At 35.2% G+C, this 16039-nt stretch overlaps 1 protein-coding gene across 1 annotated transcript; it reads right to left on the bottom strand.

Moving 5' to 3' along the window:
• Positions 1 to 4005: 4005 nt before the first annotated feature.
• Positions 4006 to 15052, bottom strand: LOC137393236 (GPN-loop GTPase 2-like). The gene is made up of 5 exons (XM_068079693.1): positions 14943 to 15052; positions 13983 to 14512; positions 13315 to 13413; positions 8233 to 8378; positions 4006 to 4993 (listed from the first exon to the last, which is right to left on the bottom strand). The coding sequence occupies exons 1-5, from the start codon at positions 15034 to 15036 to the stop codon at positions 4969 to 4971; spliced, it is 894 nt and encodes a 297-aa protein (XP_067935794.1). The 5' UTR covers positions 15037 to 15052; the 3' UTR covers positions 4006 to 4968.
• Positions 15053 to 16039: the final 987 nt, after the last annotated feature.

Raw genomic sequence — 16039 nt, 5'->3', positions numbered from 1 at the left:
GAAAGCTATTATACTTAATAGCCTAATATCTCTAAACAAAAGGGTCAAGGTTATAAAATAGCAATAGAAATATATTGCTTCAGCACTTACCTACACCATTGTTAAGGTACAGCTATAGTTCAGTTGCAATGTGGTGTAGTAATAGTGTGGTGTAATAATAGTTTAAGCAGCAAAATCTGTCAGTTGGCACTTATACAAAGGGTCAACAGAAAAAATTTGATAGGCAGCATCTGCCGTTCAGCCGAAAGCATGCTCTCGGTCACATAACTTTGCAAATCTTTAAACACCTCGATAATATCTTTTGTAGACACGGAGATATAAATCTATGCAAAAATAAATAAATTTCAACTACTTTTGAGAACACTTTAACCAAAATATTTTTTAAAATAATTAGACTGTCAACATGACAAGTTTTGTTATATATAAAATTTAGACTTTAGTCTCAATATGTCTATATTAAAGCTATTATTTATTTGTTGTACAGGATGCAGTTCTTTTTAAAAACTATGCTTATTTTCCACTCAGCAAACTACATCAATGATTTACATGAATGATTGCCTTTGCTCATCAGTTTGACGTCTGTGACAAGTTCAACTTGAGAGATACAGGGGGTGTCACTAGACGACTAGTGAGCAAGCTGCACCTTCTAACAGACCTAACTCAAGGTTTGATATATTATAGATATGCCAATTTACCAATAACACAGGGTTGCAAGTAATCGCTAAAAAAAATCGTTATTGCAATTCTACATTTGTCTAGTTGGATAAGTACGAGATAATGCAATTTAGCAGACATCAAAAACTCGCAACAAGATATCTTACACAACCTCATCGGCCTAACTAAAAAGTCTCTAGATAACAATTGTCAGCTTGGGTTGCAGAAGTCAAAAGGTCGCACAAAGTTAAGACTTACGTTCTCTGCTATACTCATTTACAACTGATGTACATAATCACCAGCTGGGAGTTGGCTACAGGTGATGTCACAATCACCAGCTAGGAGTTGGCTACAGGTGATGTACATAATCACCAGCTAGGAGTTGGCTACAGGTGATGTACATAATCACCAGCTAGGAGTTGGCTACAGGTAATGTACATAATCACCAGCTAGGAGTTGGCTACAGGTAATGTACATAATCACCAGCTAGGAGTTGGCTACAGGTGATGTACATAATCTCCAGCTAGGAGTTGGCTACAGGTGATGTACATAATCACCAGCTAGGAGTTGGCTACAGGTGATGTACACAATCACCAGCTAGGAGTTGGCTACAGGTGATGTACATAATCACCAGCTAGGAGTTGGCTACAGGTGATGTACATAATCACCAGCTAGGAGTTGGCTACAGGTGATGTACATAATCACCAGCTAGGAGTTGGCTACAGGTGATGTACATAATCACCAGCTAGGAGTTGGCTACAGGTGATGTACACAATCACCAGCTAGGAGTTGGCTACAGGTGATGTACATAACCACGAGCTAGGAGTTGGCTACAGGTGATGTACATAATCACCAGCTAGGAGTTGGCTACAGGTGATGTACATAATCACGAGCTAGGAGTTGGCTACAGGTGATGTACATAATCTCCAGCTAGGAGTTGGCTACAGGTGATGTACATAATCTCCAGCTAGGATTTGGCTACAGGTGATGTCATAATATTAAAAAGGAAATACTTCATTCTAGTATTTGTCATAATATACTATCTGAGCATAATCTGAAACTACAAAGTTATTTAAATTTACAAACTAAATAACTTTTTATTTTTACCCTATAGGAAAACCTCATTGAAGACTTGAGGACACTTGATTTATACTAAATAAAGTAAATATATATAAAGTAATAGGCCTACAAATATAAAATTACATTACTTTATATATATATCACTTTATATATATATAAAATGATACATATATAAAACTACAAAATTACATTACTTTATAAAGTTTGTTAAAAACTACAGGTTAAAATCATTACTACTATTAGTTTCACGCAATCGCGTTGCAATCTTCAGATAGAATGACTAAAATGTATAATGTACAAGCTATAAAATTACTTTATAAAGTTATGGGCTTAATACTATTGATATGCTATACAGTTCGAAAGGCATTCTCCATTTAGAGGGCAATTTTCTCGATTTTTGCAGTTGCATTTCCCATTGATGTTGGGTGGTTACAATAGTGCTTGCTCATGTGGTCGATGTTTGAAGTACAGCTATAACGTAACTCTAGAGGTTTTCTTTTTGAAGATTTTGTGTAATTTGTGTTCTGATGGAAATTTACTCTGCAGGATCTACATGTACATTTATCTGAAGATTGGTATCAATTAGTAGTAATGATTCTAACCTGTAGTTTTTAATAAACTTTATACCCAGCTCTGATTGACTCAATTATTGAGCACTGTACAGTGTAGACTACATATACTGTATTATTTATATATATATATAAAGTAAATATATTTACAAAGTAATATATATGCTATCAGATTCATAGCTGCTTTAAAAGTGGTTTGTGAAGCAGTGCTAACAAAGTTCTTTATATGTTCGAGTTTGAAGTTGTAGCTCAAATGAAATTAAAAGATTTTAAAAAAGAAGTAATATTAATGGAAATAATTGCTTCTAATATACAGTAGATCAGCGCTGTTCTTTAGCATAATTTATATTCGAATAATTGGGTGATTGAACAGTTATTGAGCGGGTGATTGAACAGTTATACACCAGCACAATACACTGAGCAAGTGATTGGCTTTTAACTCAAGTTCAACTCACATATTATAATTCCGTAGAACTTTTTACAATGTGGGACAACAATAATTACTAATTATAACGAGCTAATTAAATTAAAATAATGACCAAGGTTAATTAGAATAGTCTTGTCATCTCTTTGAACAAGAATGAATCTGTCTCAAATGTTACTCTTGTGGTTATTGCGATAGTTAAGTCGTAATCAAACTATTTAAATTTTTGCATCATAATTTTTTACTGATAATATGAATTTGTATAAACTCAATGGCAATACGAATTATAACAGTAAAAAATAACTAACTTTTTTTACGAACATTTAAACATTACGAGTTACACATTAAAGATTTGGATAATCTTTACAGTAGACAACAACTACTAATGAAAATATTTTAGTTAATTTACAAGGGTAAATGATAAGCATGCATATTACTACATGCTAATTATATATAGTGTATAAATCGACATATGAACAGCTGTATCCTATTCGAGGGCTATAAAGGAAAGAGTACATGTTATGGACCCAATCGCTTACAGCGATTATCGTGGGAGCGAGGAATTAGCCAGGTGCTGGCATTAGATTATGATACAATCTCCTCTCCTTCCATGTTTAACACGAGACCGACCAGTATCTCTGCCGTTTGACAAATTTTAGTCATTAAATATGTACGTAGGAAATTTTAATGGATCGAAGGAAACCATAGAATGGCTGTGAGGCATGTTGATTAATACAAGATTTTCCTTCTTACATAATATAATACTTAACGCAACATAAATTCCACCATAATATCCAAAAATATGCTATAAATCAGGTATAATAATCTAAAATTCTTTATGACAACCCATCTGATGAATTAACTGAATCTCTGTTAGAGCAGCGCAGAAACCATTGAGGCAAGTTTTACTGATAGTGCTCAAGTAATGCAAAAGGTAAACATCGGTGAAAAATTCCAGTAAGACATATTCTTCTGCTTTTCACGAATCATTGCTGGTTCATAGCTCTGCCAGTTAGTTCATCAGAATATCACTATATCTAGTTGCTGATGTCTGCAGCCTACCAACTGCTCCAGGAGCTTTCAACCACCTACAGTGTCAGCATCGAAGAGAAGAACAGATAGTCTATTTTATACAACTGAATTATGGTTAATGTAACCAGTTATTGACAGTTATTTTAGCCAAAATTAACAGGTAGAAGGTAAAAAACCACAGGTCTGCAAGTTTTTAACAGATAGAAAGATGCAAGATAAGATATTAACATGGCAGGCGAAGGCAGGTGCCACATCTGTGTATTAAATTGATATCAAGTAATAACCAAACATCACAAGCGCATATACATAGTGTGAAACGGATAAAAGTGATAGCCTATTAATAGATATATCTAGGGCTTCATGTAAACAATGCCGTGTCAGAAATAGTATACACTATCACTTTACTGACATCCAGCACGAAGGGTGCAGCGCACATTTTGTTTTAGCTCCGGAGAATTTACCTGCGCCGAAGGTCAACAGATGCAATACATGAGTCAGAACTATAGCACATCCTCATCTTTGCCTCTCTAGACCGAATAGCTACACAGCGTGTCCTTTGTAGGTTGACCATGGTGACAAATTACAGCAGTTTCAGCGGGATTACATTTTTTGCCGCGAGTTAAACAGAGATAACAGGATTCACTATATGAGCTGACCACCAAAGACAGTTAAATATTGTACATATCCTTGAATTAGAAGACCATTAGTAATACATGAAACACGATATAAAATTGACACAATATTATGTAATAGTGTTTTATTTCAAGCCTCTCCGCTTATTAACCAAAAGATAAGCAAAGCTGAGAGAAATATATTCCCTATAAAACCCAACACATGCCGACAAGCAAATGAATACATGAATGCCTTAGGAATATCATATCCAAAGCAGCTTGCCTTTTTGTAATATTACTTAGAGACTTCATGTTGCAGTAACTGCGAAAAGTATCTTAGCAAAGAATTTTGGATAAAGTTTATTGCACCGCGTTAGGAACATGAGAAAGCAACTCCTAATAGACTAACACAATTCACTGAAGGTTAGCTAAACTTGAAGGCTACAGCAAACCCAATAAGGTAATGGGCTTGTCACATCAAGAGGAAGGACTACTAAAGTATCAAATATGTAGAGTAGACGTAAAACATCGCAGGAAGCACATTTAGGATTATTCCTGGAGCGACCAGCCTCTATGGAATGACCATACAGCGTTTGTACTACCCTGGCTCTTCTTTTGAACTCCTGAAAAAAATCAAGAGTTAATTTGAGTGATATCCTCACCTGGACCTTGCAGTATGCTTAAGGTATCAGTTTTACTTACATTCTAGATGCATGTAAGCATTAAAGGTTGACTTGCAACAAAATTCACATTACAGTTATTTGGTATCAAAAGATTCACCATGTCTTACTCTGTTGTGTTGTAGGTGCCAAATATGTGGACATGTGATTACAAGCTCTTAAAAGCTAAAAAAGCTAACAGTTAATCGCAGCCACACAAGACCGCCGTAGTTTGGATTCTCTTTCCAAAACGGCTAAAATGTGACGTAGCAGTGGTAGATGGTTTCTGTTTACACTTTCATGCAACCTTATTCGTCCCAATTTTCATATATGTGTAGAGAAACCTCTCTAACACCCAGCCTGGAACTATTGCAGGAGGATTCTTCCTGAAATAAATCGGCTTTTAGTTTTAGAAAAATGGTTTTAATGTCCATGTATACTTTGCAGCGACGCGATTTAGTCAGCGCAACAGCAAACATTTTGAAAGTAAACAGACTGCCAAATGTATCCATAGTCAAATGTGAATGAGGGCGCCGCTGCAGTCTATCAGGCAAGTGCGCTTATATAGATGTTAATATACTTTTATTTCACAAATGATCTAAAACAATAAAGAAGAAAATTCAGCAAGAAATGACAATGTTCTTTTAAAGTCAATTTATGAACTAAATGTTCATAAGAAGTTGGGCACTTCTAGCAGCGGGTTCGAAATTTCCCACGAGTTTCCGATAGAAAATCCAAAGAAAAATAATCAAATCTTTGGTAATAACAAACATGAAGGAACGACAAGTTGCACTGCCACTTGCCTGTTGTATGCTGCATTTGAAAATATTTTCATCATGCAAAAACTTACTAGTTTTGTCTACTGCAATAAAACCTGAAATTAAGGCTCCGACGTATATCTGACTAGATCATGTGCATGTATACAGAATTTAAATAAATGCTGTGATTACATCATTTGAATAATTTTCATTTACATTAACTGCAATTATAATTAAATAACCTGTATTGGAATGAAACTCTAAGTTATGCTGTTTCAAAAAGCTTTGAGACCCATCATGTAGGTTGATAACATGACCTACATGATAAACATCAGTGTTGATAAACCTACCATCATATAGGTTGATAAGCCTACCATCATGTAATGTAGGTTGATAAGCCTACCATCATGTAGGTTGATAAACCTACATGATGGTAGGTTTATCAACCTACCATCATGTAGGTTGATAACACTGTGACTGTATTAGTCCATAGAGAGGTAATAAATTTAGTAATGAAGGTCCTTTACGATTTAAAAATGACACCCGATTTCAAAATATTAATTGCTTGTTTCTAGTATTTAGTCATCTGCACAGAGGAGATAAAGAAGCCGTCCCTGAAGGTAGCTTGGCGAGTATTTGCCAGCAGTGCATATATCGTATGTTACTATGTGAACTCAAAGCTGCGTTCATGTGAACGATGAAACCCAATCAATACTTGACCTTTCAAATTAAACTGAGTCTAGTGTGCTGTGAGAGATCATCATGTACGATGATGATAAAGAATAATTATATGCACAATAATTATGAAACCATGAAAGGCAATTAATGAGCGCAAGTGTTAGTAGAACGGGTTCCTAGGTTAAATATCGCGAGTACGGATTCCATACGACCCAACCGCTTATATCCCAAACTCTAACGTGGCTTCAGACGGACAGACAGACCTCTTATTATGGAGAAGATTTAAGAAAATTTTGTTCCATTAAAGATATATTGGTTTTTGTTCAGCATCATGTGATTAAGAGACGGTAAAACAGATTAAGATAGTAAAAAAATACGTTCAAACAGGAGAAGAGAAATCCTAAGTATCATGTTATTAACCTGGTCATCAGGAGTGTTTAGGACTTTCATTTCTATTGACAGCATTCCCTCACTTTTAGTGGTTAATGAGTCGTCGTCTCCTACGATATGTAGTAATCCATGAAATATAAACTAATCTTTAGAGTGTATATGTGTGTCAAAATTTTAAACCAAAACACTTGATCTTCTTTTCAAACAAATAGTAATTATTTCCTATGTAATAAGCAAGTAAATTGAAGTTATCTTGATTGATATCAGTTTACATTTCAACTTCAGTCCAAGTATCAACATGTTTCCATGATGCATGTGATTCCCAAATTTGAGCCAATCCCCAAGTTGACCGCATCATGGAAATGCATAGCTAAGCGCAGCTAAGACATAAATCCGCAAGCTAAACGAGTAATGCGATTCGTATAACTTAATCGAATCCATCTTGCGTGCGAATTATGAAAACAGAACTTGCGAATGATGCCCACAAAAATACCACACCATTCCATTTTAACAATGTTCAATACTTCCGTTATCCTTTCCCGATCGAGTTTCATGTATTTGCGTCGCCAGCTGTGTGGCTAATTATCAATTTATAGCGTACAATTTCTCACATTTTTCAATCTGCATCATGCGAATGTCAATAGAAACACTTAATTCACACGGAAGCACAACTCCAAACCCACATGATGCGCTTTATGCGCATCATGGAAACATAGTGTATAATATGCCAGAGAATGCACTTACATTGTACGGGTGTAGTTTGGACCTCATCTGGTCGGAATATTCATACTTTTGATTAACTGGGTTAGTTGTGAGAAGTCAAATGTTTATGATTTATGAGATTTATGTATCTTAGGTATGCATATTTATGTATTTCCATTTTTTTTCATGTTTTTTAAATTAATTTTCTTTTATTTTTTACCGAACATTTTTAACCGCGAAGTAGTGAAACCGCTCAAGGTGAGCAGCAAAGTAGCGAGGGATTACCGTGTCTCTAACTGCCTGCATGAGTTAAATGAGTTAAATGGACTCGCTAAGCTCTCCTCTGTGACCATAACCAGTCAGTAGGCTGCCATTTTACATGTGAAAATTAACTCATCATGTAGCATTTTACTCTGAGAGTTGCATCCCTGTGAATATATTAAAACAATTAAAACGAATCTCTTTTTTTATCGCAGGGTTGCGTGAGCATGAGCCCCACACGCTGTCAGCTGTTAGCGGACATAAAACAAAGGATTTGATTGCCAAATCCAATTTTGCAAGATACGAGGTGATTAAGGTGTATTTCTTGTCATCCCGATAGTAAATTATTAGCCTAATATATAGTCGTCGAAAGACAATCGCCTAAATGAATCTGAGGAAACCATCACAACTTACGCTCCCTTCACTGTTGCCATAGACTCCCAGTCCATGCCTGCATCCGCTGAGTACATCAGTCTCATAGCATCATCTTCTGCCTTGCCATAAATGTAGCCTGTGGCTTTATCAATCTGTTTTAGTACATTGCCCATACTTCCTGAGTCCTGTGATGAGCAAAAGATAAGAGGCTTTTTAAAGATCCTAGACCAAAATTACCGTATAGATAAACACAGAGACACAAACTGACTCAATTTGCAAGCCAGTGAGTTATTGATTCCACAGGACTAGCTGGTGATCTCTAGACTACTGCCCAGGAGATCTCTGTCACTGACCCATCCTTACATCGTTATAGACCAACATATTCCCTTGTCAAGTGATTACTGATGTATTTCTATAACATTTCATGGTTCTGTAACAATAACAGTGACCAGTGTGTTTCCATGGCAATTAGCCTGTTTAGAAAGCAGTTTAGCCAGACAATATTAGCCAGGCGATTTCTGTGACTGATCTGTTTAAAGAGCCTGCTGGTGTGATTAAAGGCTTAAACGGGATTTGTGACAAGCAACCTTATAAAGTCAAAAAGTGTCCAAAAGGTTGCAGAAAGGTACTACATGATTTGACCCCACAATAATTCTTATAAACTGAAGGTTGTACATCGTACGCCTTCAAAAATAAAACACTTTTAAAATATGATGAATATAAATATATTTTATCTATTTATTGACCAATGAACCAATATTTTCAAAATGTTTTGAGAAAAACGAAGCCCAAGAAATAGATACTTGTAGGTTATGCACATATTCGTAATAAATTTGTTTTAAAAATGAAGCTGCTATAAATTATTATTAAACCAATTATTTGTTCATAATAAAATATGACAGTGAATACAGCAAAGATTAAACAAGGAATGCCATGACGTTGACAAATAGAGACTTTTGGTCCAACTTCTAGGTCATGAATATAAAATTACTAGTGATTTCTCACAGACAGCTGACAAAGAATAAACTCAAAAATGGTAGAAGTTGAGACTTTATCCTTGAGACTTGCTGGTCACCATATAAGAGATTTAGAGAAGAAAATTGAAAAGATAATCAGTAGGAATAAATGGAATCCTGGGTAAAAGTCTTCTTGTTCTTATTGTTTTATGATGACATAACGTAATGACATAATGCTTAACAATAAGCTTCATAGCATTGTAATAGTTTGTTGGGTAAAAAGAACTACCAGAATGCAGAAACCACTTAGAGAAAAGAATATTGTCTTCAATAATAGCTACACAGGAGCCTTTACGCAGCGCAAACAGCACAATATGCCTCTGCAAAACATGTGGAGAAATCTCAGTTTAGTTTCGTCAACAGACTCAATAAGCTCAACACGGCAGCAACACTGAGGGGTAAGCATCCGTCCTCTGTGTAGCAACCAACTTACAGTATGTGCTATGATTTATAATATGCACCATAAATAGATGTATTCCGCATAAACTCCAACTTCAAAAACCATTTAATCCCAGTTCTGAGGTAAATAGACAACTATTCAATACAGTTGGAAGAGTGCAAGTTTTGGTCAGAACATAAAATAGGAAACAATTACTGTAAATGAACACAAAACAAAAGCGTTTAAGTAATCAAACAATACAAACCAAACTAATAACTGCAGGCAGAGAGAATTAGATTGAACAACAGTAGCAGGAAAGACATCTGAAGGCTGCACATTTATAACAAGCATATGAAGTAACAATTTGTTCTCAGGAGTAGGCAACTCCTTCTCAGTTGTCATATTTATTGACTTGCTGAGGTGTTTGATCAACTGGTCAATAAAGAAATTAAAATTTACTTAGAGGTTTACTTGCAACAAAATTCAAATTACAGTTATTTAGTATCAAAAAATTCACCATGCCTTACTCTGCTGTGTTGTAGGTGCAAAATATGTGGAAATGTCATTACAAGCTCATAAAAGCTCAAAACCGAACAGTTAATCGCAGCCATCACGAAAACGCCGTAGTTTGGAATCTCTTTATTTCGATGACGTACTCAAACAATGTGGTTATTGTTTTGACATGTGATGTAATCACGTGAAATTAAAGAACAATAAAAGGCTCAATATAAAATGTCTCGTAGCACTAGTTTATGACAAACACTGGGTTTTACCGAAAAGCCCGTATTAAATATAGATGCTCGCTACTTTACAATTTTGTTTCGGCTTGGTCTTATCATCTAGTCGTAATCTGATCATGTGACCCATACATACTTTATGCCAAACAACGTGAATAATTTCTGCAGCATTTTTCAACTATCACAGGTGACTAACAGGCTCGTCATGTTTATCAGAGGATGGTATGCACTTCTTCTAGCTAAGGTTAAAAAATTAAACAAATTTTTATGGTAGGTTTTGAGATATCAGTGTTAAAAGTGACAGCATTACAATGATGATGAAACAGACGCATAAAGACAATAGACATGGTTTTATTGAATGCGTGAAGTATATTTGAGAAAATATTTCGACGAATGAGGTTGCATGAAAGTGTAAACAGGTCATCATGTTCAACTACGTCCCATTTGAGCCGCTTTGGAAAGGTTTACGGTGTTTTCGTGATGGCTGCGATGAACTGTTCGTTTTTGAGCTTTTAAGAGATTGTAATCACATTTGCACATATTTTGCACCTACAACACAGCACAGTAAGAAATGGTGAATCTTTTGTACCAAATAACTGTAATGTAAATTTTGTTGCAAGTCAACCTTAAATATAAAATTATTATTAGTACAAATAGTCCACAAAAAAAATTTCAGCCATTAACTAGCTACAAACTGACATGTATTGTATTAATAACAAAAGCACACTTAATTTGAATTTTTCTCATCAAGTAAGACAATTGCTAAAAAATACACTGTGAAAATCATTGATAAAGACTCCATGTACCCAATAGCTAACCAAAGTGCAGAGCCCAGTTGGCCAGCAGTGGGCAGAGTGTGGCTTACATGGATGAGAAAATCACTGCAGTTTAAAAGAAAAAATGGTCGTAGGACTATAGTCAATTTTCATTTGACTCACGATTGCAGGTCCCGTCAGCGGTTCTTACTTGCCTCAAACTCAGCTCACTCTTCTCCCAAACAATTAAAGCCGTTACTCTGCTAGTTCTTTATAACTATTTAAACTTTCGTGACAAAACTTTCTCAGCAATAAAAGAGAACATTTATTTTTAAGCATCTCTTCAATCATATATAAGTAGTAGTTGTGTTAGGAGAGCGGGACACCATTTTGTAAGGTGCTAGCTAACAGAAACCAATGTGTTTTCTGACAATTTTTCCTGCTACTACTGCTCGCTATTAACCAGCAGAGAAACTAGAGACCATAAGTGAAATTTTAAAACAAAGGGCTGTGGTGCATAATTACTAACGGATACTATCAGATACGCGACAAATGCGGCCCATGGTCAATTTTCCTCAGGCCCGCAGCCTCCCTCAAAAAATCAATAACGTCTAGCCCGCCTGTAGAATTAACCCTTTGAACCCTAACAACCGGTTTTCTGGCATTCACATGGCTTTGTTTACAAAAATCTGTTTCGAAGTAACAGCGTAAACAAATCAAATTAAGTCTTGCACAGAATGTTAGACCAGAAATTTCACTTTCATTTGTTACATTTTCAATTATCTTTACCTACTTCCTTCATTTTAATAACAAATTTTATTAAAACAATATTGCGAAAAAGTTGATACGACCAATTTGTTGTTAGGTCATAAATAATTGCGATACAAAATTAAAAAAATTAAATTTTTTTATGATACTAACTATATTTTTCTAATATAATTGAGTAATGAAATGATGATGAACATGTGCTCAATGTACCTATATGATGCTACTGTAAATGCTTTTATGAGTTTGTCAAAATTGTACGAACTTTTATAGTTTTAGCCCGAATAAGGGTGAAGTACTGTTTTTTTTCTGTTTGATGACATTTGCTGTGGGTTGTCCGACCTTTTTACTAGTGTTTTACAAAATATCATTGTATTATGAGAACATTTAGTTATATTTAATAAAAGTTTAAAAACTTCAGATCGTTGAACAGACTGCCTAGGGCTACTGACACGCATTGCCAAAAACTTTAAAAATTCTATAAATATTAAACTGCCATGGTGAGATATTTCTTTGTTTCAAATGTAATTTGCACCCAAGAGTACTTGGGTATTCGACTGTACTTGGGTTCACTTCTGTTCGACTGTTACAAAAAAGTTAGCGTTACAAAAAGCAAAGTAAAGTGAATATTCAATGTTAATTATAATGTCAATGCAATTTTGATATGCATGTTTCAAATGAACCAAAACACATGCATAAGACAGATGAAATTAAGACCAAAAAGCAATTATAAAACACAAATTGGCTCGGTGAAATTTATTTAAATTAATTGCTGTTATATGTAAAAAATGTCCGCCAAGGTTGGGCCCCTAAATTTTTAACACACCAAATCTGGCCCCCTTTGCAAAAAGTTTGGACACCCCTGGTATAAATGCACTTGCTTGATAAACTGCAGAGACACCCTCATTCACATTGAATGTGAATGTAATTTAATGTAAGTCAAATTTTGACTATGAACACATTTGGCAGTCAATTTATTTTCAAATTTTGTTGTTGTTGAAGAGACCAAAATTAAGTTGCTACAGTGCATAGCGTCATCGAAACAATTTTGCGAAAACCAAAAGCCTAACCGTTTCAAGAAGAATGCCTTTTCAGAAAAATAACAAAGAACTAAATTCTTTGTCAAAAAACTGCAGCATATACAGTTATATTATAATATAGCACAAGGGTAAAGAAAAACGTTTGAGATGTCAAAAATAAAGCTCTGGCCAAGTTATATATTTCTACAGAATAAAAAAGATTTGTTTAAAAAAATATAGGTAATTTCAAAGTCTATGAAAATCCAAGATTTGATAGGACAAACATACTAACAGCTTGCAAGTTATTGTCTCTTTTAATAAAACTGGTTATATTTACATTCTGATGTAATGTATAAGTTATTGAACATCCTAAAATTAATAATCGTGATAAAAAGACTCCCATGAGAATAACCATGTGAATGGTCTAACTAGCAAAATAACCGAACTTACTTTGATAGAAAAAGGGTGAAAGGAAACGAGTCCATAATCTTCTACCATTTCAATTATCTTCTCATTCAGTGATATATATTTGGGCAGTACAATATCTGTCTGTAAATAAATAGGTCAGTAGAGGTGATAAGCAATCACTTTACAAATACTATGTCAAGCAATATAGAATCAACTCCTGTGATACAACAAAATGATTTTCTTGAGTTGGGTAGCTTGAATTTATAAATTGGATTTGTCCACTCATGGAAACTGTCTTTTTTTATACACTGATTGTTCTAGAATCAAAACAAAAGAACTTTGTATCGGGAGATTAATAGGTTTCATCTACCACCCTACTTGAGAATCATTAGGAAAGACTTGTGTTACTGCGGAGTTAAACTTCATGTTATTGAAAAACCACAAATAAAATTCAAATAAACTTATATAAAATTAAATAAACTTGAAAACCTAGGTCTGTTAGCAGAATATAATGCAAAGTTGTAAAATCACCCAACTTCTGATAGCTAAAATCATGTAAAAGTCCATGTGTTTCAAATTGCAAAACCACTATCTAAATGTAACCACCTCAAGTGCTACATTGCAAGGCCTGTCAACCAAAAACTAGCTTTACTGGGCTACAGGTGCAAATAACTCCAAATTGATTAGGTAATAATAAATACTAACCACACCTTGTCAAGTGTATCTAAGAGTTGAGAGAGATCCAGCACTTCTGTATAGAAATCAAAGTTAAACTCGAGTTTGCCGTACTGCTCTATTAGATCAACCTTGGAGAGAACATTGATGTGGGGCAGCTCCAGCTGCAGCATCGTGGACAGGCTTGTCAGCAGGACGGCTATGAACTTGGACGAATCAGTACAATAGTGAGAGTCAACGAGATGAACAGCTGCCAATCTGCAGTCTTTCTTCCTTGTCAAGTGATCGATGATATTTTTTACAGAGTTGTGGTGCGTGTAGAGTTCCACCTGACCTGGACAGTCGAATAAGAAATAGGCTTCTGAGGGTAAAGTGTCAAGCTGCGTACATAGCCACTCGAGGTTGGTTTCAAGGAATTCCATAGCATATAATAGCCCTCCATTTGGTCCAAGGTTGAGTGTGTCCATCACATCACCAACAGCTACTAGGTCTGTGATATTAACGCTGCATGTGTAGGGTAATATGTCATTAGCTGGGTCCAAGTTAATTATAGATACCTTTCGCCCTGCAATACGACAATCTAACAGTCACCAGATATACAGTCGGATAAGTAGTAGGCCTACTAGCATCATAGCAATCTTTAGACATAGCAGTTGACTATAAATGAAACCTTTGTAGTCTTGTATCCAGAGCACAGAGCCTTATGGCTACATGAAAAAATAGTAATTGTTTCATATTCCATACGTATCTTAAAACGCAAACAGAATACAGCGAAGCTCAATAAAAGGCCGCCTTAAATGCAAAATATAACTTAATTTGTCTGTAGTAGTATGACAAATTCACTCACTTCTAGAAGCCAAATTTTCATCACAGCATAAAATTCAAACTTGCAAAAGATTATAGCCAGACTTAAGCATATTCTAATCCTAGTCATAATAATAATAAAATAAATTGGTAACCAATAGAAAGGATTACCAACAAATCAGTAGACATACCCATAGTTTCGAGCAGTTCCTTTATTGCTTTGCAGTAGGTGCTCTTTCCAGACCCTGGAGGTCCAATAACGACTTGCCCAAATCTAGGTCCCATCTCAACAGCTTTGGTTAGTTGCTATATAAATACACATGCTTGTATATTAATTTCTTAAAACATTTCATAATACAAAACTAAAATAACAAATGACCACAACGTTGATTCATGGTAATCTAATCATGTACCATGAAAAACCACGTATGTAACAAGACCATCTTACTCAGCAGGCATCTGTTTTATGACGAGATGAAAAAATGGCTGACTAGTGATTTGTTTATTATTGGTTTGAGCTATTACCTCTTATTCATTAGTACGCACTAGAGTAAAATCAAGTGGTGCGCCTCAGATAATTTTAGTCCTTAACCAGCATTTGTATATCAAAATTTTTGCCTTATAATTTATAATGTATTATACTGTTCTAAGTTATTGTTGGTTAAAATTTTGTAAACTAGCTGTGTTATATACATGTGTTAGCTGTGATTTGTTAGCTTGGTTTCTAGTTCACGAACTGCTCTCGGTAGGAAGCTGTTGTGATATACCGATGTTTTTGCGTACATTGTTGGTGGATATCCTTTTGTAGCTGCTCTAGTGTTTCGCTGTCCGGTTTGACATTCATCAACTAGTCGTATGCACTAGACAGGGATGTATACTTACTCGATAGTAATAGTACACTTGTAATAAGCCCCAGGGGCCTTGAGAAAGTGCCTCAGATGTAAAAATTTGATTAATACTTTGGTTCACCCAGATTCCAGCATTAGGTTGAGTTATGTTTCAGTCTGAGATTTAAGTCTTAAGTCTCTAACAGTTTTGGGTAAGAAAATGTTATGACAGAGACGAGTCACGGCATATATTGATGTTGGTTCACCCCGGGCAACAGCACGTGTGATTATGGCAGTATCCTTCTGTCAGTAGTAAGCTCATCATAAGCAGAAGCTAGCACATTATGCTTACTTTCATGTGATAGAATCTTCATCAGTAAAGCTACTCTCTGATTTCTTCTTCTGGATTCAAGCGATTATAAACCTAGCTTTTCACGGGTGTTGCTGACACTATCTCTACC

Source organism: Watersipora subatra, chromosome 4 (genome assembly GCF_963576615.1).
Source record: "Watersipora subatra chromosome 4, tzWatSuba1.1, whole genome shotgun sequence".
In the NCBI taxonomy this organism is placed as follows: Eukaryota; Metazoa; Bryozoa; class Gymnolaemata; order Cheilostomatida; family Watersiporidae; genus Watersipora; species Watersipora subatra.
The sequence above is the reverse complement of the archived record's forward strand: the minus strand, read 5'-3'. Positions and strand labels throughout refer to the sequence as shown.